The following is a 23,773-nucleotide window of genomic DNA, read 5'->3' as shown; positions in this document are numbered from 1 at the left end:
ACATTTTTCTCTGACCTTCATATGAGGGTATGGAGTGTGTGTGTATGTGTGTGTGTGTATGGGTGGGTGTTAACACACACATAGTCACAAAGAGACACACACAATTCACACATAGTCACAGAGACACACAGACATACACTAAAACACATGCACACACACACACAAACACACTGAGATATACAATCACACAGACAAATACACACACAGACACTTAAAGTTTGCAAATTGCAATCTTGTTAACGGTGAAAGAGAAATGGAAAGTTGTTTAGAATTAATTAGTAATCAGCTTTTAGGACTATGGCTATGTTAGACAGATAATCAGTGCTAACATACCATCTCAGACTCACTGAGGTCTGGTCAGTCTCATAAGAATAGCACTTTTGGTGGCACAATTGCATTTTTCAAGTGAGATCACCTCCAGAACTTTTATCCTTCACTTTGCAAAAAATAATCAAGACACAGGCCATGAAAGAAGCACAATCTATGAAGGAGGTTAGCAGCTCCTTCCCAAAGTCACACTCCTGTAGTATCATAAAAAAATGCAAACTTGATCATAAGAGAGTTTTCCCCAGAAGAAAAAGAAGCCAAGACCATTTTATGAGCACTCTAATTGCAGGTTTGCTCATAGGATTACTAAAAATGTCTTTGAATGGTTAAATGGCTTTATATTAAATTTAATATAAGTGTGAACTGCTAGCAAGAGAGACAAACAAGGGCAGGTGGCAGAGATTTTCATTTTAGCTTTATTTCCAAGTGAAGGATTTAGTCCACTTATTTGGTGTTATAAATTTATACTAAGATGAATGAGTTAAAATTCTCAGAGAGGAAAAGAAATTAAAAAAGTATCTAATAGTTAAATTTTTAATGAGGAAAATGAAGATCTTTCTAAATTCTAAATGATAGAAACTCTGCTGAGAAAATACATATTGTCATAAAAGTCTTGTGGCACATAAGATCATCTGGCAATAATATTGGTTTATTTATTCATTTATTTATTATTCACTTTACATCCTAATTGCAGCCCCTCTCCCATCTCTTTTCCCAGTTTATTCTTCCCCTTTTTCTCAGAGAAGGGGAAGCCCTTCTTGGGTACCACCCTGTCCTGGGACATCTAGTGCCAGCAAGACTAAGCATCTCTTCTCCCACTGAGGGCCAACTAGACAATCCAGGTAGATAAAGGGGATCCAATAGCAGGCAACAGAGTCACAGACAGCCCTTTTCAATTGTCAGGGGACCGACAACTGCACACTGGCTACAAATGTTTGTGTGTGTGAGGGCCAAGTCCAGCCCTTACATGCTGTTTGGTTCGTGATTTCCCTGTGAGCCCCCATGGGCCCAGGTTAGCAGACTCTGTAGGTCTTCTTGTGGTGTCCTTGACCTCTCTGGCTCACTCAATTCTATCTCCAGCTGTTTCACAAGACTCCTGGAGATGTTTAGCTATGGGTCTCTGTATCTGTTTACATCAGCAGCTGGATGAAGCCTCTTGGTGGTGCATGCCTGTAGTCCCAGCTACTCAGGAGGCTGAGACAGGAGGATAGCTTGAGTCCAGGAGCTCTGGGCTATAGTGTGCTATGCTGATCAGATGTCTGCACTAAATTTAGCATCACTATGGGGACCTCCCAGGAGTGGGAAACCACGAGGTTGCCTAAGGGACACGTGAACCAGCCCAGGTTAGAAATATTGGTTTATTTTAGGAAGATCTAATTAGAGATAATTTATCCCAAACATCAGAGTATTTTGCTCTGACCCCAAACATCTTGTCAGAATAAAATTGACATAAATCAATTAGCAATTGAAATTGGTATTAAAAATGTAATGTCCTTAAGTAATTTTTTTTCTTGAGATCATGTTAACGTTTTGGTTAATTAATATAAGACACAAATTACTACCTAAGTAATATTAACTATAAAATGAAGAAACATTCTATGAACATAGAGGGAGTCATTTTTATGTTTAATTTTGTAATAGAAACCAGGCAGTATAAGAATTCTAAACAAGGTCTACAGCTTAGAAATGAAACTGACCCTTCCTGCATTCAGAGTGAATTTCAATTATGCCGAGAAGCCTTGCTTGTCAACTGCATTTTGCTTGCTTTCCAAATGCACAATTTATTTGGAATAACCAAATTAGGATATGGATAATGCCTCTTCAATTGAATATGTGATGTCTTTCTTAGCATAAATAACAACAGCTTAAATACATTGTGTAGGCTACTTTTCTGAATGTCTCCATCTTATTTGTTAAGAGTTAAGTTACAAACAGCTTTTGGATAGCTTCATACATAACATTCGAGCCATTTTCCTTGGCTATTTTCCTTTGTCAAACAAACATTTCAGATCAGCAAATATTAAAATAGACACTATTCCAATTCTGAAATATACACATACATACAGTCATACATACATATAATCAGCTTACCTGGGTAAAGCCTTCAGGAATTGCTCAGCTCTGAGAGAAACATTGATAAAATGCAAATACGAAGTTTGAAAGGCAAGAAGATAAAGTCGGATTTGGGTGGCTTGTCTTGTTCTATTTTGGTTTTATCTGGGTTTTCTAGGACTCAAATCTGATTAGCATATTTAATCTTATGCAGTGTCAGGAATGGTTTACCGTCCCTTAATCAGTCTATTATTAGCCTTCTTAATTGTTCCTAATAACTTATTTTTAAACACATTATTGGTATACAATGCTGCATTGTGGGTTTTTATGGTTTAGAATTTTGATAGGGGGTGAATGAGAAACATTGTCATGGTGTTCACATGGTGAATAGGAAGAAATTCACCTACACCAAAATAAAAATGTAAATGATGTAATTCATTGCTCACATGAGTGGGTTAATTAATAGGAGACTGACATAACTTTATGTTGCTGTTCTGGATGGACGCAGCCTATCGAGTTAGAGCTGGTGGAGCATTTGATTTGGAAGGCTAGACCTAAAGTCCTATTTCCACATTTGGTGATACAGAATTTTTGAAATTTAGAAAGGTATGACATAGAATTTTTAAATACATAAAACATTATTTCTATTTGTACTGTAATGTTAGAGAAGGGAAGGGGAAGAAAATTGGAAGAGGCGATAGATTCTTCGAGGCAGCTTAACTTTCAACCACTAATACTTCAGCAGCCCTCAAATTGCTTGCCATGAAAAAAACAAAACAAAACAAAACAAAACAAAAACAAAAACAAAAACAAAAAGAATCAGTAAGAAGCTCCGGGTCCTAGACTGGCTATAAAACAGAGGGCCAAACTGCTGGCAATTAATACAGTGGGTAGTTCCTTCCTGGTCCAAAGCTAAGGAAAGCTGAAGAGTGAGTCCAGGTAACAAGTGAGGCTAACCACCTCCTGTCAAATACCCATCTGGAGTTTGGGGCTGCACACCACAGCCTTTAACTGGAGGCAATGTTAAAGCTAACAGTAATGGGATGTGGCTAATTATTTCTCTGTTGGCTGGGAGTTTGGGTTTTCTAAAAGATACACTCTTAACCACTGGGCCTCTCTCCAGACCCTTGATTTAGGTAAGACTAAAGGATGAGATTGATTCCCTAGAAGATATCTTTGTCTGTATGATAAAGAATGAATTTAGAATAAAACTCAATGTAGCAGAAGGTGATGCAGAAACCAGATGAATTGTGGGAACTGATGGTAGCTGTGAATGAAGAGCAACAGGGAAGAATGAAGAAAGGGGAGGAAGAGGAGAGGGAGGAGGAGAGGGGGGAGGGAAAGGAAGAACGACAGAGGAAGAAAGTGTGGTTGTGGAGGATAGGTAGGTATTGATATTCAAGCATTAAGGAGAAAGGGGTGTAGTGCTACTAGGTATTTATGTAAAGAAGTTATAAGCCATGTTGCCCAAACTTCCATGTTGGACAAGTCTGCTGACAAGGGATACGGAAACAGGAACCTGCTGGTGTTGATGTAGAGTGAAAAATTATAAAGACCATTTTATAAAATATATACAGGCTTTTTTCTTTACCCCTAGACCTGAGCAAAAGAATGCAGGTTCCAGAAAGCAGAACTGAATGTAAGACTTCAGGCCTTCACTGCCCCGGGATACATTCTGGGAAGAGTACATTATCCCTGAGTCAGAGGACACTTGCTAGGTTAACATTCCTCAAGCATCAGGGAAGAGAACCCACCTGTGGATGGGGAAGGCCCAAAGCAGGAAGACACATTCCTGACCACAAAGAAAAATGCAAATCATCTGGGTGGTTCCAAGAACTAGCTAACTTTCCACTGTTCTTGGTTACCCCTCCCCCCTCTTGAGGTCTTCCCAGTGTTACAGCCTGCTGATGTTCAAAATTTGTAAAGCAACCAATCATGTGTAACAGCAAAAATTCCTCCCTTTCCCCACCCCATGCTATAAAAAGCCCCTCAGCTTGCTGATCTTTTGTCAATTCAACTCCTGTGTGAGTGAACCGAATTGACCTTGGCCAGCCAACTCTCCTTAATAAACCTCTGCTGATTGCATCCAGGTACAGTGTCTTGCAATTTTTGGGTGGCTGTGATTTCCCGAGACTTGAGTAAGGGTCTCCAGAGTTTGGGGGTCTTCATTGGACCCTGAAATCCAAACCAGAAGACGTGCTCCCACATAAACACTCACAGACAGGGGGTTCAATGCAAAAGCAAGAGGCTTAGTACACTGGGGTTCCCTCACATGCAGGCTAGAGGAACCCTGAGCTACAGCTAAGAGCAGTTTTTATACAGTTTTCACAGGGTTTACGAGGGCAATCTTAAAGTTACTTCTTAGACAATGCTAACCACAAAAGCTGACCTCAAACGCTCCCATGCCCGGTTTCTTGGTAACATTATGCTATGACAATGAGTGTTAGCTAAGTCTATCTTACCATAGCTCCTGTTTACCCAGGTTTATTGTGCTAAGGGCCCAGATTCCTGATAAACTTTTAATTCTTGAGCCTTTCTCCTGGAATGAATGTGTAAGTCTGAAATGTGCTTCTCCTAGAACGTGTCTCGAGTTCATTTTTAAGTTTAGGCTGAGACCTGAGATTCCTTCACTTGGAGGAAAGTTGACATAAAGATAAAGCATTTGGGAGGCTCAGTGACACCTGAAGGAGTGTGTTTGATGTTGAAGACCAGTTACATAAAATAAAACAGTAGAAATATATAGTAACAGAGGTAGAAGACCAAATCCTGAAAAGGATCCATACTTCAGAGATATTTAGGAAACTGAGACTGAAGTGCTTTGTTCTCTGCTAAGCACTAACACATCTATCCAGATTTGGAATAGAACGCTTTGCCTTAAGCTCTGATCTACTTATTTATAAGCAATGTGCCTTTAAGAATGATATCCTCTGTTTAGATGATTGTAAATTTGTGATAATACAACAAGTATTTCATAAGGCAGCTGTGAGATCTGAGCTCCAAAGCCGAAAAAGGAGGAGAGTCACAGGAGGCAGAAGAAGATGCAGAAACCATAAGGAAATGATAGACACTTTATGCACTTGGGTATGGATTAGTATGGCAAACTGAATAATATGTACAAAACAAATTAAGGGTCTCACTGGAAGTGAATACTAGATACCATTACAACCATGGTAACTTCAAGGTTTCCAGATGTATTTTCTTTCTTTCTTTCTTTCTTTCTTTCTTTCTTTCTTTCTTTCTTTCTTTCTTTCTTTTTTCTTTCTTTCTTTTTTCTTTCTTTCTTTTTTCTTTTTCTTTTTTCTTTCTTTCTTTTTTCTTTCTTTCTTTCTTTCTTTCTTTCTTTCTTTCTTTCTTTCTTTCTTTCTTTTTGTTTGTTTTTTTTTGAGACAGGGTTTCTCTGTGTAGCCCTGGCTGTCCTGGAACTCACTCTGTAGACCAGGCTGGCCTCGAACTCAGAAATCTGCCTGCCTCTGCTTCCCAAGTGCTGGGATTAAAGGTGTGCATCACCACTGCCCGGCCCAGATGTATTTTCTTATCACTGGACAGCAGTTTCCTACTGGCTTCACTTTTTTTTTGTTACCCTTCTAACAGAGCCCTTATCCATGAAGCAGAGGGTGTGGCAGTGGTCAGGACCAATCAAGCCCCTGAGGTTTCAATTTGAACATGTCTTTGGGGTACCTTTTAAAATGATGTTCATACTATTGATACAAAACAAAACCAATGCAAACAAACAAACAAACAAAAAAAGATACCACAAACACCCCAACCAAAACTGGACCAACCAGAATCTTCTAACCTATTCTACAAATGCGAGGAAACGTAACTAAGATAAACGCTAACTTCAATAAAGCTGTGGTATAAATGGCATTTAAAATCACTATTATCGTCACTAACAGAGATGCTGTCAGCTCTTTGCCACTTGAGTAAATAAATATTTATAAGGTGCTGTAAGCCTGAAGAATGTCACACTTCTCCAATAGACTACATTTTCAGGCAAGAGTGAAATAGGCAGGTTCTTTAAAACACCACCAATAGCAACCCCATCACCACATTTGATGAGTTGTCCATTCTCTTCTGTAATACAGGTAAGAGAGCTATTTTCAGTTTCTACTCTTGGGTGGAAAGTCATCCTGAAATTGAAGCCACTTCACAGTCTTAAGTGGTTAGAAGAAAGTTAATCCATCAGGACTGAGAGACTGAGTTGGACAAGTATAGTTCCCTTGAGCAAACAGGGAAAGCCAGGACAGTTTTTTCTTCCTTCAGCTGCAGTTTTTCTATCAAGCTTCTAGTTAGAAGAAAAAAGAAACCCATTAGCAGATAGACTATTTTTGTTGTGGTGGTGGTTGTTCCGTTGTTTCTTTCTTTCTTGCTTGCTTTTCTTTTTTTTTTTTTCTTTTTTTTTTTTTTCTTAAAGTTTATGATAAAATTTCATAGCCACCTCCACTATTCTGGGGAGCATTACTATCATGGGAATTGTGAAAAAGAGAAATGCTTATTGATGGTTGCTTCAGGTTTGCTAAACAATGAAAAGCTGTGAAATATTGTCAGGAAGGACTAGGAAAAGTCACAGTGCTACTTGGACCAATAGATAGCTGTATGCTGATTGCCAAGGATCAGCCTCAGCTTGGGAGTCTTGAGGAAGGGATGAGGGAGTGGTAGATGAAGGACTCAGAGTCAGTGATGGATACAAGCTGACAGCTGTGTTCTGCTAGAAAGAGCTCTCTGCTGGCTTGAGATCACTCTCTCTTGCAGACCTAAGTAGTCTTTATTTTGCATAAGCTACTTCCTTCGGAGTTACTTAGCAGTTCAATCACCTACTCCAGGTTCTGTTTTGATTATCCCACAAATCAACATTTATGACCTTAGTCCCTTGATTCTAAAGACAGAGCTACAATGGCCAGAAGCTGTCAGTTCTGTTGCTTTGGAGCTGGAAAATGGTTCCGTTGTTCTATTACATTATCACTAGCCTTCTATTTTCCAACTCCTTCACTGCCTAAAATCGGCTGTCCTGGAATTTTCTCTAAACCATGTTTCTGCTCCTGAATGCTGGGATTAAATGTGTGTGCCACCATGCCTGGACTTAAGCTTTTCTTTACTTAGAACATGCTCTGTTCCAGGCTGGCCTTGAACTCAGAAATCTGCTTGCCTTTGCTTCCTGAGATTATGGTTATTACCACTATTGATGGGTCTAAGTTTTTTGTGGCTACTATTCCTCAAGATCCAGATCAAAAGCCTGTTTTCCAGCCTCAAGATCTGGATCACAAGTATGCTCTCTATTTCTGGATTGCAGTTTATTCCAGTTAAACTACAAGTCCAAACTACTCCCTGTAACTGCAAACACAAACAATAAGCTTAGCTCAGTGGGATTTTGCCCTGAGATCACTACTCCCTAAATCTCTTTTATCGCCTTCCTTAATATCTTGCTGACAAAGCTGGCTCATTAGTGCAGCTGCCATTGGTTTTTCAGGTCCATGAAGCCCCTCATACAATTCATATTTCATCCTTCTATTTTTGCATAGTTGAGAAATCCTATAAAGAACAGTTCTTACAATGATTTATATATTCTTCAAGTCATGTTTTCAGAGATTTTCCCTATAGCCTTAAGGGCTTTCTGAAGAACACTGTGATGACCATTTTGCTGAGGACCACCAAACACATTCTTGCTTCCTGGAATCGCGCTGTTTCTGATTATCATGGAGTAGGGAAACAATCTGAAATAAACTTGGCAGAGAGAATATTCCCGGAAGGAGGAACATAAAATGTATACATTACTATACAAATAAGCTGTATGCCTACAGCACATGTCAGCACTGGAGAAGACCCACGCCATGCTAGCTTTGCTCCAGGGGCAGAAACTCTGTCATAATGTCCCTTCCTTGGCCATGCTGAGCCTGGTAGTGAATATCCCTTCAATGAAACAGAATAAGCCACCCCATGCTGGTTTAGTTCCCATGTCCAGATGCATATTTTGCAGCTGAAAATAAATGCTTTCCAAAAAGAATTGTGTGTGTGTGTGTGTGTGTGTGTGTGTGTGTGTGTGAAAGAATGGTATTGAAGAGGTCAGGTTGCTTTTGGTATTTATTTTCACAATTACTTTCTGCAGTCCTTGCCTATTCAGCAACTTTGGGAAAACACAGGCATTTGCCAACATTACACACAACCTTTCCTCCACAAAGCATCCCTGGCTTTCATAGTCCCTTGTGGCATCAAAGCTTGTCCTTCCTCCTTCTGTCTTGTGGCCTCACATTTTTCCAGTCTATTTTCTCTTTACCCACATCTCTATATGTATCTTTAACAGGCTGACTAATTTCAACAACAATGTATGTTTTTAGTGTTATGAATGTATGTGTATGTTATTGTGAATTGAATCATGTGATCTGTGAGTGTTCTAGCTTTGAGCAATATCCTTACCTTGTTTCTTATTTCTTATTTTAGATAGGATCTCACTAAGTTGTTCAGTGTGGTTTCAAAATCACTCTGTAGTCAGGCAGGTATTGAGTTTGCAATCCTCCAGCCTTCAGCCTGATTATCAGCAATTACAGGCTTTCTTTGGCAGGTCAGGCTGTGAGCTTTCAATTCATGACAAATTATAAACAAGTGAATATTTCAAAGTGCAAATATTGACCATAATAGACATGTAATTACGGTAGACTGTGCTACATATATAGAGTTAAATTTGAAGAATTTAATTATTCACAACATAAGATCAAACAAGTCCATTTGTTGACACATTTTACCTCAAACTACAAAACTTAAGATTCAAAACAGACAATTTAAAAAAATGCTCTCATTTAAACCCAGTACCTTGCAGGCATTACACAAGTAAATTACCATTGGGCTACATTCATGCACCAAATCAAAATTTTAATTCTTTTTACCAGATATGTTGGAGCCTACCTGTAATCCAAAGAACTATATAGGTTGGTCTATAGTAAGATTGCAGAGAGAGAGAGAGAGAGAGAGAGAGAGAGAGAGAGAGAGAGAGAGAGAGAGAGAGAGAATGAATTTGCTTATGAACATCATTAATAAGCAGATGATACTGGCTATAATGTACACTTGTGTCAAAAATTCATTAAAACATTTTAAACACACACAATACACAAACATAATACATTTTAATGCATTGTTACATTTATTTCTATTGAATACTTGTGTGACACTTGCCCCTCCAGAACTGGTTAAGGTAGCAATCATTTATATGTACAGTGTATCCTCACCTGTCCAATGTCAAAACTTAGGAATGATTATTAAAAACATTAAGGACGTGGCAGTTTATAATACAACACTACTGCTAAAAGCACATTTGGAGCAAAGATGAAGTTCAGCTGATCATATTTCATAATACTCAAAATATATTCTTTTAATATAATTATATAAGTCTAACTTACCATATATAGAAATTTCCTGTGTAGGTTTTGGTTTGGACAAAGCTCTGATTTTAATAAGCCTTCATTAACTGCTAAGCAATCATATTCATTAGTAAAGTAAATCCTCTAAGAAAGTTGTATTATTTAGGTTAAATCAATTTTAAATATTATACTTAAAGTTTGAATTAAAAACATTTGATAAGCTAAGGTCATTTTTCCTATCATCACTTCTTTTCACCTATTGTGTGTGTGCATGTGAGTATGCGAGTGTGTGTGTGTGTGTGCAGTGTGTGTGTGTAGGCCAGAGACGGAAGTCAGGTGTGTTCTTCAATCCTTCTAAATTTATGTGTCTGTGCCTCACGTAACTGCTCATGCAGATACCTGGAGAAGCCAGAAGAGGGTGTTGGATCTCCTTTGTAGTTGCAGGTGGTTGTGGCCCGCCTGAGGATCTTGGGAACTAAACTCTGGTCCTCCACAAGGTGAAGGTGTTCTTCACCTTGGATCCACCCCCAGGTTTCCACCTTGTGTTTTTTGGGACAAGGTCTGTTATTCTACTTAGTGCTCCAACAGACTGACTGGCCAACACGTCCCCAGGATACTCATGTCTCTGCCTCTTTAGGCCTGGGCTTAGATCTGGATGTTATTAAACACAGTTTTGGAGACGGCTGCAGAGGATCTGAACTCAAGGACTCTTGCTTGCATAGCAAGCACCTTAATGACCGAGCCATTTTTCTGGATCCTTATTCTACAGACACTTTTAGTAATACAATAATCTATATTGTAAAACTGTGAAATGCTGCAATAACTTTCTCTAGAAAGTTATTAGCAACCCCATTCTAAGGTGTATTACTTAGGCTCTGAAGATATGATAAAAAAGGTCAATGCCAAGATATTATATTTAGATATAATGAACACCGACATCAATTACTATATTTTTTTTTTGCCAAAACAAATGCATTTCTCATCACAATATTAAATACAGTTAGTGCTTTATTTAATATGTAAATAGTCTTCATATTTAGTTTCTGACCTCCAGAAATTCCTTTCTAAAATGTTAACAATCAGGTAAAAAATTGGAGAGCCGTTACATGTCTTAATAGCAACTTTAGGGAAAACAGAGAGATGTAGTAGTTGTCTTGGGATTTAACTGCAGTGCCATATACAATGGTGTGCACCTGTTCTTCTCTACACGTGAGTATAGGATTCTGAGATCAGTACAGGGTAAAGTGTTAAAATCATTTTCAATACCGGTCATATTACACTAGGAGTAACACTGCAACAGTACGACCACTAGACCAGAAGGCCAGAAGAATAATTAGATGACTAAATACACACAGAAGCTCAAAATTCATCAAATTACTTTGATGCATATCTCCAATAAGGAATCCACTCTTTACAAGGGAAGGATTAGGTTATCTCATTTCTGAAGCTCTTCATCCCAACATGATCTTTCTTGGTAGAAATATAGTTAGTTTTCTGAGATAAAATTGGGAAACAAAACAAAAATGTTCACTGGCTGCCTCCAAATTTACGAAAATCTTAAGGCGTCATTCCAGTTTATGAAACTATGAATTTTGTAGTTAATAATGAAAGAGTACTTAAAAGTGCTCTTTCATTATTCTTTTTGAAGCTCCCAAGTTTTATATTATAAGATTCTAAAGATCTAAATATGTCTAATCTTTCTTGACATATAAGTAGTGTTAAAAATTAAGTAATACTTCAACAGAGGCTAGTATTTTTCATTTAGAGATTGGGGTTCATTCCAACCCAGTGTTTGATTAACTGATGTGCAATAGCTCGGCTCGGTGGCACAAAGAATGCTTGCTGCTTCCCTTTGGTAAGAACATCCACAACCTGAAACATAACATAATATAGCATGTTAGAGGGCCAGCCGCCAACACAGGCTTTCCAGTTGCTTCACTGAATCATGGTTTCAATTTTTAAATGTTTCAGAAAGGCATATGAAAACAAGGCCAATGAATAAAAGCAAAATATATGCCCTGCATTTAGCTTCAAAGTGAAGACAACCTTTTGGTTTGGGTTCCTTTTCCTACAATCCTGAAGCAACAATCTGATTTCTTTTGTGAATATAAGATAAAATTAATTTCATATAGATAAAGCCATAAATGGTTCTCCATTTTAATATATATATGTCCATTTTTTTCTGCAAAATTTTTTGGCTAAAAAACCAGTTCGATAATTTATTTTTATTACTTAGAGCTATTATTTTCAAAAGTTCTTATGAATATATATTGTGACATATATTAATGTATTTAGTGACATCTATGTCTTTCTTGACCTTCAGTATATTTCTTTATATATATATATAGCATATATATGTATAATATATATATATATATATATAATATATATCATACATATATTACAAAGAATTACAAAGAATATATATAATATAATATATATAATATACATATATTACAAAGAAAGATATATGTATGTATATATAAGATATCATACATATATTACAAAGAATTACAAAGAAATATATATATTATATATATATATATAATATATATAAAACAATATACATATATTACAAAGAAAGAAAGATACATACATACGTATGTATGTATGTATGTATGTTTGTATGTCTCAATCCAGGATGGCCTAGGACTCACTATGTATTGCACTCAAACTCTTGGTAATTCATATGCTTCAGTACTATCTTTCAAAATACAGAAAAACTTCAAAATCTCCAAGCAGTTTACTGAATTTTTTGAAAGCTATTGGCTGTAACATAAAGGTCTGAGGTTACTATTTGTGATGTCTGAACTAATATGAAGACTAAGTTCACTGAAAGGGATTAGCATTCATTCAGCAGGTCCAGCGTGTGAAATCTGACATGGTACAGCATCATTATTCTAGGAGAATCTCACGGAATGAGTCAGGGGACACATCAACAATGCCCATTTTCTACATGGAATGGAATTATCAGTTACATTATAATCCATTCATAATGAGAGGGCTGCAGCCATTTGTTCGACTTGCTGAAAATATGCTTCCATGCTGCATGCCCAAACCAATACTATCATGGAACAATCAATACAACAAGGAAATTAAATTGAACTTTACCTGTTCTCTAGTGAACCATCGGGCATCCTCTATTTCATTCTTGTCAACTTTAATTTCTGTAGACACTGCCACAGCTAAACAACCAATCATTAACGAGGAGGGCATTGGCCATGGCTGACAAGAGACATACTGAACATGGCCAACTTTGACTCCACTTTCCTCTTCTACCTCTCTCCGCACAGCGTCTTCTATTGTTTCCCCTAATCAGATGAGGCACAAGAACAAGTGGTGTCAGCATGACTTGGACATAGTTCAAACATTTTGAAACTACTCGAAAGAGCCCCCACTCAATGAATGTTCATTCTATAATGGAAGTGAAGAAAAGTACTACGTTTGCAAGTATGTGGCCACAAATCGAGGATCGAAATGCCTCATGCAGGTTTCATTTCTTAAAAGCCACAATTTGGCAGTTCCATAAAAGAAATAATTACAAATTCTGTGACTATCATGTAACATTGATTAAATATTATTAAATATTTTATCATCTCATGCATCACCATTTCTATGGCATTGTTTCATGAGTTTATAAGTGGCTAGTTTTTCCCTCCATTAAAAATGTGTTTTACTGTGAAATAGGGTCTTATGTAGCATATGTTGGCTTTGAACTTGCTATATAGTTGAGGCTATCCTTCATCCCCCTGATTCTAGTACTTCTACTTCCCAAGTATTGGGATTACAGACATAGCATGCACTATGACATCCAGCTTTCATTAAAAGCTTGAAACTCAAACCACAGTGAGGTATTTGTAAGCATTGTTCTACTTGTGAATGAATGTTCTGAGTTTGTTGGAACTCCGAATAATAAAATGATTTTAAGTAAAATGGATTTGGGTGTTTAGAAATTTTAAAATTTCTACCAGTACTTAATGAGACATATTTTTAAATATAGATTGATGCATCCCCTATACACAAATTCTTGTGTTTACTCCAAGAAGTACACAGTGAAAAGAAGTCGTAGAGGAGTGGAAGAGATTTGACTGAGTATAATAACAGTGTATGCCTACATTCAATGTTAACTAGGCTAAAACGATGAAACAAAATAGACAGGGGATACAAACATCCACAACAAAAAGAAGAGAAACACGATGTGTAATGGACATTTCACAACGAAGTCCCATCAGAAGAGCAATGGAAGCTCATGCAGAAACAACACCTGATTTCTTACCTTTCTAAACACAAAATACAAAATCTGAAAACTGAAAACCCATGCTGGGCCTGGTGGCACTTGCCTATAATTGCAGCACTTGGGCAACCAAGGCACGAGGATCACCAAAAGTTGGAAGCTCATCTAGGTTAGAAATGAGAAACTCATTCAAATACCAAAGGGTGAAAATTCCACTATGGTAAAGCTATGGAATGATGTAACACTCATGTGCCAGTGGTGGTGACGTGAGTTAGGAGGTTCACCTTAGAGAGGCACTGGCAACACTTAGTAAAGTTTGATGTGCTAATTTATGCAGTGATAACTCTACCTCAAATAACTCTTGCAAATGTTCATAAGGAGATGAACAAAAATACTCACTACAATTTTTTTTCAATAGCCAAAATTCTGAAATGAATTAAAAATCCATAGCAGACACATGACTATATATTAGGAAATTCAAGGGAAATACAACTTAGTAGTTTTAAAATGGCTTATACTTTAAAAATTTTTCTTTCACATGGTGTGTTTTGATTTAATTCCTCTGCCACAACTGTTCCAAGATCCTCCCGATCTCTGTACCTATCCAACTTCATGGTTTTTTTTTTTTTCTTTCAAAGAAATAAAATAATAACAAAATCAAAACAGAGAGAGAGGAAGAAGCAGAAGAAGAGAATAATGATGATAGGAATAATATTAATAAAACAAAATAAAACAAAGTACAAAACTCCACTGAGTCCATTTTGTGTTGGCCAACTACTCCTGGGAATGGAATGTACCCTGAAGAGTGATTGATATAGTCAGTATCACTCTACTGGAGAAAACTAATTTTCCCTTTCACAGAAGGCATCAATTGCTAATCACTTCTTTAAAGGTGGTGCTTTGTGTCCACCTCTCCTTCTCAGTATGACATGGTGACTAGAAGCAAGGACTAAGAAGTGACTCCCTGGGTTTGAATCCCTTCTCTATCACCAGTGATTTGGGGCAAGGTATGCAGTCCCTGTACCACAGTGCCCTCACCTGTGAGGGCGCTGCAACAGTACCCACTTTAGAAGACCATAAGAGGATCACAGGATTTAATGCAGGCAAGCTTCCAACTGAGGGCCAGGTGAAATATGTTTAGGACCATCGTTACCTGGCAGTGCACATTAGCACTGCATGTCGAGACTGAACATTACTGATCCAGACATGTTCATTCATCTGTTCTGGGACACCTACTAAAATCCTATTGCACGTGAAGTATTGGCTCTAACTGACTTATAAAAAATGGATGAAAGAGATCATTTTATCTCCAAGAACTGACATACTGCAAAGTCAATACTCTAGACATATGCACTAGAAGGTGGTGTTGATCAATAGGCAGGATGCCTGGGATTGTGAATGTAGGTATGGAGCCTAATGACTATATATGGGATAATCATATAACCCTTAGAAAGGGTGATACTTCTGTCTAGCACAGAAGAGAAGTGTAAGCCATCTGATGGCTTGGTAAAAAGCAATGTATAACAAAGCAAATACTAAATTTCAAATAAACAACCTTACTTGTAAAAATCTGAAAGTGATACAATGCTTAAATTACATGATTAAAATACTATTTAAAAACTTTTGGGATTGGCAAGATGGTTTAGCAGGTAGACACTTGTCACCAGGCTTGATGGCTTAAGTCTGGGACTCACATGGCTTAAGGAGAAAACTAACAAAGTTATTCTTTGATTTCAAAAGTGCACATCTGTATACATACGTATATACACACTAAAAAAGAATGCAGTATAAAATTAAAGTTTTTTTCTGTTTTATAGCATGGTACTTACTGAATTATATATCTCACATGCTGTCTTCTAAAATTCTAAAAACTCAGTCAGTATAGGCTTACCAGGCTCAATAAATCCAGCAAGACAAGTAAACATGCCTGGGGGAAATCTCTTTTGCCTGCCTAAAAGACATTTGGTTCCATCTGGATGTATGACTTGCATAATTACGACTGGATCTGTTTAAAAAAGAAAAAAAAAGAATAAAACAGACACACAAGTAACAGTAAATATAATCTGACTCATAATAAAATAACAGGCAGGTATATCTCTTACAAGAACAAGACTCCTGTTTATACGACATTCCTCCTTTCTGTTCTGACGTGCTTAATAAATATCTGAGAAATTGCATAGACCATCTTTAGCAAGTGAAAGAAAGATGATTTCTGCCATCCTTACTTCCAATCTTAGCAACATTCACTCTGTGCTTAGGGTGTCCTAAGCACAAGTGTGTGTAGATGATATACGGATATTGAAAACGGAAGTTTACTAAATAATACACTGTTTCCCCCTTTTATCCCAATCTTCAAGAAACTGTTTTAAAAGTGAGTGTGGCCTCTTCAGTTGAGTTTGAATCATTGAAGTAATAACCCTTAGGTATCAGTTCACCTCTCCAGATGTCATCAACCTGGAAACTCCTCCTTGGGAGACCAGTCATCAAGTGTTCCACTCCTCCCTGGTGACCTTGACAGGGACTGCTGAATCAGTCTACTTCTCTCATGGCTTTAAGGGCCAGATTATGGGACTTCTACAGCTAGAGAAGAAACATAGCTGTAACTAGGAGGAAAGAGGCATAGAGGACACGAGCCCAGATGAAAAACTAGCTTCAGACTCCACAGCTGGGTAATGTCTCCAGCAGGCACTGAATCACTGGAGACTTCATTACCACTGCTTAAGAGGGGTAAAACTGACTGGCTTTGAAATGCTGCAGAGGCAGGTCTATGGTGAAGAGTGCTTGCAGCTCTTACAGAGGACCAGGTCATAATCTAGTATCCACATCGGGCACTTCTCAGTGAACAGTGAATGCGGCTCAATGGTATGACACCCTGTTCTGGTCATATCTGCACACACATATTCACATCTGTATGCACATACATATTTATACATATATGCAAACACACACACACACACACACACACACACACACACACACACACACAGAGAGAGAGAAAGAAAGAAAGAAAAGCCTTACCAACTCTTGGGTAAGATGTGTTGTGGACACCGAGGAGACTAGGGCAGTTCTCTTTTACACACACTCTTTTGTAGCCACCTTCCTCAATTTTAGTTGCACTGCCACAGGTTGGGCAGAACTTGTATCGGCTATGCCATGCAAGCACTGATCTTGCTTGAGCTACGACCCCTTTAGAAGGAAGTACAAGTTTTAGTTCCATGAGAAGCTGGGTTAAGACGCAGGTACAGTGTTTTAAAGCAACAGCAAGCACGTGCACTGTTTTCTGAATCATTGCTTGGCCAGTGGCTTTAGTATTTATCTTTATGATGAATCATTATCATTCAATTTTATACTTTTGGTTTTAATCACTTGATTGTAATAGTTACACAGATAAAAATATTGCGCAGCTATATTAGTGTAGCCAGTCAAACGTGATATTTTTCCTTTCAATTTAACTTTCTATCTGACAAGTGGGAGTCAGAGTTAATTTTCATTTGAATAGATAGGATGGATGTACCAATAGATCAGGCTTCTACCATTGGCACTTAAGATCTCTATATACATGATGTGAATATACAGTGAGTTTACAAACACAACTTTATAACAGAGATCATGAAATCTTAAGTTGAGCTACAGGCGTAGCTGAGTGGTAGAATACTCTTTTAGTGTCTGTGAGTCCTGAGATTTTTTTGTAGTTCTGAAAAAAAAAAAAAAGAAAAGAAAAACAAAATCAACCCCCCCCAAAAAAAAAACGATCCATTTTTTCTTTACATTTGTGATATTAGACTTGGACTTTGAGAAATATTACTTGGAAACCACAGGAAGCTGTCTCCATCTTCCTCGGTGTATTAAGCCACTGCTCGTCCCACCACTGTGGGACATAACTGGTTCTTACTTAGTCCCTGAACAGAGCACATAGCATATGCACATAGCACATAGCGTATACCATATAGCACATACCCCATAGCACATAGCATATAGCATTTATTTGTAGTTAACTCCATTAAGCATGCCCAACAGAATTTATCTTAGGATATCTACACTCTGCTTCAAACTCTTACATTGTTTCTTCCAGGACATCATGACCTGACAGAACCTGTACAAGGTCACTAGACTAGGAACATTTCAGAGGCCTGGAGAGTTTACTTTCCTTAAAATAAAATGTAACAACATTTAAAGTGGGAATAGTGAATAAAAATTATCACTGATATTTAAAGAACCACAGGTATCATTAACTATGTGCCTGTTATCTTAGAATAATTAACCTAATTTATACTGTAGAATTTACCATCTTCAGAATTTATATACAAAATATGTATTTAGTATTTGATATGTACCATACACCATAATATATACATACATAGAGAGAAGTAGAAGGTTATATACTAAAGTAGTTATCACTGTTTCCTCACTAGTAAAATAAGAAAAAAAGTAGTGCGCTCATTTAGAAGATGAACTTACAAAGCTGTGCATATAGATCTAAAGGTGGCTTTTGTTATCCAGTCCATCATTTCCTCCCCTTCCTCTGTCTCTGCTCTTATTGTAGTCTGCCCACCAGCCACGGTTCTACCATGCTTCCTCTGTAGTCCCTCCCACTATCCCTTACTCTCTATCTTCATTACCACCACTCTAACCTGCTGCCTCTCTCCTAAGCCACTGCAGTAACTAATCCACTCGTAATAAGGCTCCTGACTGCCACTCTACCTATATACCTACAGGTCATACTTTATAAAGTAGCCAGCATTAACTTTGTTCTTTAACACACAGACACACACACACACACACACACACACACACACACACACACACACACGGACACTTCAAAAAAAAAACTAGTTGTTTTCTTCAAACCCTTTCTTTCTTTTCTTTCTTTCTTTCTCTCTCTCCCTTTCTTCCTTTTTTCTTTCTTTCTTCCCTTCCTTCCTTCCTTCCTTCTTTCTTTCTTCCCTTCCGTCTTCCTCCCCCCTCTTTCTCTATCTCTTTCTTTCTTTCTTTCTTTCTTTCTTTCTTTCTTTCTTTCTTTCTTCCTTTCTTTCTTTCTTTCTTTCTTTCTTTCTTTCTTTCTTTCTTTCTTCTTTCTCTTTTTAAAGATGTTATTTAAAAGCCCAACAACAGAAAACAAAACAACTGTGGCCTTTGACATCATGCTTGAAGCACAGTAGGGACTCAAACATTATTCACAGAAGTATCAAATGAGACAACCACACATAAACATTAACTCCAAGGAAATGTTAACTGTGGCTCACTGAAATTGCTGCCAGGACTACACGAGTGCCCTAGAGTAAAGCCCTGAGGGGGTTCTTACTATTTTCCTGCTCACTGGCACACACCAACCAGATGCTACACAAACCCACAGCTCCAAACTGGACTGTCTGATACCGACACAGGCAAGCATATTCATTCAGTCATTCCTCACCAGCCTCTTTTTCTTTCAACTGCAGAAGAGCTGGCATTGGCGGGTGGAGAAAATAACAATTTTCATGTCTTTGCTTAAACTCCTCAGCAGCACCAGGTTCTATACCGAGGGCAAACCATGCAACCAAACCATCCTCCTCTTCCTCTGGTCCTCCTCTGGCATGGGCCTGTGAGCCTTTCTTCATTTCAAGCTCGACTCCAAGGAACACCAAGGTAATCTTCTCAGGCTGAGCCAAGTAACCCTTTATATCCGTGTAGTTGAGCTGGCAGAGCCTGACTTCCGGCTGCTGAGAGCTTTCTTTATTACCACCTAGGGTAACCAGGGGGTTCAAGTCTGAGAAAAGGATATAAACCGTGGCGGGGTGGCTCTCTTTAGCTTGCAGCCAGTCAGAATTATTTCTTTTGTCACTCTTCCGGTCCAGTAGTGTTCTGCTAAAATAATTTTCACACTCGTCTACTTCATTGGTTAGGAACCAGGGCTTCTTCCCACCTTTTGCATTAGCTAACAAGTTAGCTATATGCCTATAACCCCAAAATACAGCAATATCCAGGGCAGTTTGCCTCGATTTATTGACAAGTGATTTGTCACATCTAGACAGAAATGGGGAGAAAAACAAAGGAAGTAAAATGTTTCTTTTGTATTTATTGTAATAAAATACACACATAGCCCCATTATTTAATGTTTTTTCTTTCTTCTTTTTTGTCTCTTGGTTCATAGTTCACTACTGAAGGTTAAAAGAATCTTGTAACAATTGTAAGAAATAAAAGATTAAATAAGATGAAAAAGTGTCTCTATGTGCCATAAAGAAATGCAAACATTCTATACCATGGTATAATGAGACGCATACTTTTTATTTAAAAGAGGGGAATTAAACTCTCCTTGGCCATTGTTTTCAACAAAGTATGAAGGGTTAATGTCTTAAATAAGAAAGTTGTCTCTTAAATGTAGCTTGGAGTTCAAGATCTTGCCTGATATGCACAAGCTCTTGGGTTTAATCCCTAACACTGACCCCCCAAAAAAGAAAAGTTGCTTTAGTGGGAAATTAGGCCATCTTTCATATAATAAACTGGGCAGTGAGCTATTTCCTAGCCCATTGATATAAATATGTCTACAAAAAAATGTGAAAGGACACAATACCAGAAATTAAAGAAGAAACTTTTTTTAGGTGGTACAGGCCTAAGATGTTTACCCTTTGTCAAGCAGAATCTGGACGACGTCGGGATGCCCGTTCCTTGCGGCATACATTAACGCAGTCCATCCATTTTCACAAGTCTCATTGAGAAGAGATGGAGAATGACTGAGTATTCCTGCTAACTTTGCGACATTTCCTTCTGCAGCGGAGCTGTGGAGTTCAGAAATCATTTCCCTTTTGGGATTTCTTTTAACAGAAGACATTTCTTCCTTGGAGAGAGAGAGAGAGAGAGAGAGAGAGAGAGAGAGAGAGAGAGAGAGAGAGAGAGAGAGAGAGAGAGAGAGAGAGAGAGAGAGAGAAACCTTATTTACAATTGCTTTTTGCACGAATGGATGAACATTATTTAAATGTTGATCTCAGAAAGACAGTACGTTTCCAAACCAATACACCTGTCAGAAGATAATTTGTAGTCAACTGCTATTGAACTATAGAAGGGGGACAGAGCTGGGGCACTGAAGGGAGGGGTTAAAGCAGACGACAGACTTAGAGGCAGATGCTTATCAAGATGATAAGGAGTATTCTGATTCTATACTATGCTATAGATGTCATCCCTCAAAGAAATTACGGCTCCACAATTATTCAAGAGCTTTTAAAGCTTCATGTAAAAATAATTTACTGGTTAACCTTACATAATTAATTTTGGGATCCATATGGTACTGAGTTTTGTTTATGGTGTGAGGTAGTCTAGGTCAGGATTTATTTGAATTCATGGATAATTCCTGACTCAGCACCTTTCTTGACATTAGCTTCGTCTGGTGGCACGGTTATCCTTGTCATGAATTAGATGACAAGGCATTTCTGTATCTACTGTTGGGTGAAGGTTCTGTTGGCCCCTCCATTGTCCTTGAGGCAGTTCTAAAAACTACTCACGTTTTCTGACCTGTCATGCTGTTAGGTTGTAAACAAAGCAAAGCCATGTTTCTTAATGTATGCTATGTAGTCCCTAATTCTGCTAAAAAAAATACAGATAACAATAGTTCCTGTTTCAAGTGTTAACTTCAAAATCTTCTTCCCTCTCAGTACTGCATGTTCTGCCCAGAGCCTTGTCTCCTGGATTTTGAAATAGCAATGTGGCTAGTCAAGCCCACAGCCTAGTCTGTACAAAGTTGAGTAAGATAACAAGTCCAAGATTAACTTTCAGATTTGGCATGTGCTTTCCTATTTGTGTCTTCTGTTTATCAATAATTTAAAACTGCGTATGGCAATTTTAAGAAACCCGCTGAAAAATCTGTTCACCAGTGAAGTTAAGAGGAACCTCTACATATCTCCATTTCCTTTCATTTGGCGTATTTTACTTATTTTCCCACTTTTATCGTATTGAAATCTTAAAATTCTTGAAAATATTGTAGTCCCCGTTGCGATATTCCAGGACTGTATTTAGAAGCACTAAGTGTCTTCCTAACTCCTTTTCTCTTAAATCACTTTCACAAACTCCGGTTATAGTTTCTCCAGCGAGGTTTACTTTTAACACCACACTGTTCCCTGTTCAGAGGTCACAGTTTCAGAGGTCACGGTCACTCCCTCGCTGTTCTCACAGATTACCCTAGGTGACCTCAGCATTGCACATCCAAACATGCAGTGTCATACACTACCCCCAAGGCAATACATATGCATAAAACATTCTCTGCACCACAAGGTGTTATCAGCTTTCTCATTACGTCTATGACCCCTTCCAGAGATGCTCGGAAGACATGACCCGCGGCAGCACTACCTGCTAATCATTTATTGGCAGGTTCTGTGGAAGGTGGGGGTGGGAAGGTAGCATAAAGGTTTCCAAGGCTATTCGGAGAGGTCAATCAGAAGAGACTTGGATTTTAAAGGAGCTACATTTTAGCCAAAACAACATTCATTTTTACTAATGAGTAACTTCATGCCCAAGAGCTGCCCAGCATGGATCCAGCAGCCTACAACAAGGCCTCATAGTAGACCAGTCAATTAACCCAACCACCATCGATTAATATATTCCACTCGCTGGGGCTGTGGAGACCGACTTAACCCATTACGTGCGTCCCACGCAAGCACCGGTCTCTCCCAACGGTCAAATGCCTTGAATAGTATTTTTCTTCTATTGTACGATTCCTTCTTTCAAGGAGGGGACACATCCGAAATAATTTGTTTCACCCCATCCGAAACTTGGCTGGGAATTTTAGCAGCCACCTGCCGGCAGGCAGTTTCAGGTCGTAGTCCCGCGCCTGCGCCCTCTCTAGCCCGCGCCAGACTACACTATGAGCCCGCGAGGGACGTCCCCGTCCTCGAACGTCCCGGGGCCTACTAAAACTACTAACCCAAGGGTGATCAGAGAGACCGCGACTACGATGTTAAGACTCCGCCGCAAACTGAGTTGTCAGTTTTCCCGGTGCTGGAGGGAACCTTCCGGACTTCCGGCGGAGGGCCACTGTCCTCGCACAGCTCTATGGGAGATGTAGTTTAAAGGCCATCGACAGGTCCAGGAGGCTGATTAAGGTGAGGGCAGAAAAGCGTGGGGATTGGACTTCGGACTTCGGGTGCTGGGAAAGACCACTAATTCTTCCCCAAGATGGAAGTGTGTGGAGTCAAGTGCTGGCGTTAAGATAATGAATTCTGTGGAAATGATTTTGTTTTCTTCTATTTCTCATCCAGCTCCCCAACTTTCCATCAAACAATACAGTTCAGCGCCATTGAGTTTTCTATAGTGTCATGAAAATGCTGACGTCTGATCGTCTGATCACACATTAAATTAGGAGCCACTTCTACGTATGATTTGATTGATATTGCTTTCCAATTTTTTATATTGAAGTTTTAAAATAATTTGAAATATTAAAATAAAATTGTGATCTTTCAGGGCTTTATTTTCTTCCAACCTGCCTTCTCTTATATGACTTACCACAAACTCTTGCTGCACAGTTTCTCCAGTGAAATTTACTTAGCTGCACAAGTCACTTAGATATGTGGCCTTAAGCAGGTCTCTCGTCTCGGTAAAAGCCAAACCTCACATTTTATAGAAAATGCCACCATTGTCTCCCTACTGTATTAAGTAATCCTTATAAAGGTATGTTGTGTTTGGAGCTTCCATAATCGCTCCTCGACTGTAGGTTTACAGAAGATAATGCATGAAAAACTCGTGGGACCAGAGTTGATACCCACAATACCATATTCTTGCGTTTATCAATTTAATTTCCTACGATTTCATTTTCCAAAGCCTACAAAAATTATGTGATTCTTTGAAT

The 23,773-nt window shown here is 38.4% G+C and overlaps 2 protein-coding genes across 9 annotated transcripts in view; both read right to left on the bottom strand.

Annotated features, from left to right (window-relative positions):
• Positions 1–5,768, bottom strand: part of LOC117722474 (uncharacterized) — a 129,864-nt gene extending 124,096 nt beyond the window's left edge. For 2 of the 7 annotated variants that reach the window (XR_013104573.1, XR_013104572.1), the window contains exon 1: positions 2,419–3,123. The gene's annotated coding sequence lies outside the window, so the exon portion shown is untranslated. Of the gene's footprint in view, positions 1–2,418 lie in introns of all 7 variants that reach the window. The other 5 variants (XM_076914674.1, XM_076914675.1, XR_013104571.1 and 2 more) reach the window with 4 other exon arrangements.
• A 3,276-nt stretch (positions 5,769–9,044) lies between these two features.
• Nudt12 (nudix hydrolase 12) lies at positions 9,045–22,988 on the bottom strand. Of its 2 annotated transcripts, none has more exons than XM_034521826.2 (7): positions 22,853–22,988; positions 20,565–20,776; positions 19,376–19,965; positions 16,981–17,148; positions 15,854–15,967; positions 12,840–13,039; positions 9,045–11,600 (listed from the first exon to the last, which is right to left on the bottom strand). In XM_034521826.2, the coding sequence occupies exons 2-7, from the start codon at positions 20,768–20,770 to the stop codon at positions 11,490–11,492; spliced, it is 1,389 nt and encodes a 462-aa protein (XP_034377717.1). In that variant the 5' UTR covers positions 20,771–20,776; positions 22,853–22,988; the 3' UTR covers positions 9,045–11,489. The 2 variants fall into 2 exon arrangements, with proteins under 2 accessions (XP_034377717.1, XP_034377718.1); XM_034521827.2 differs by having other exon boundaries at positions 20,565–20,772; positions 22,853–22,986.
• Positions 22,989–23,773: the final 785 nt, after the last annotated feature.

The sequence above is a fragment of the Arvicanthis niloticus genome, chromosome 17 (assembly GCF_011762505.2).
Source record: "Arvicanthis niloticus isolate mArvNil1 chromosome 17, mArvNil1.pat.X, whole genome shotgun sequence".
NCBI classification, from domain to species: Eukaryota; Metazoa; Chordata; class Mammalia; order Rodentia; family Muridae; genus Arvicanthis; species Arvicanthis niloticus.
Note: the sequence above shows the minus strand (reverse complement) of the source record. Positions and strands in the feature narration are given on the sequence as shown.

Coding starts and splice junctions, on each gene's coding strand:
- Nudt12 (XM_034521826.2), bottom strand. CDS start 20,770: ATGTCTTCTGTTAAAAGAAATCCCAAAAGGGAAATGATTTCTGAACTC. Junction 19,966..20,564: donor CAGATTCTGCTTGACAAAGG/GTAAACATCTTA, acceptor ATTTCTGTCTAG/ATGTGACAAATCACTTGTCA. Junction 15,968..16,980: donor CACATCTTACCCAAGAGTTG/GTAAGGCTTTTC, acceptor TTTTTTAAACAG/ATCCAGTCGTAATTATGCAA.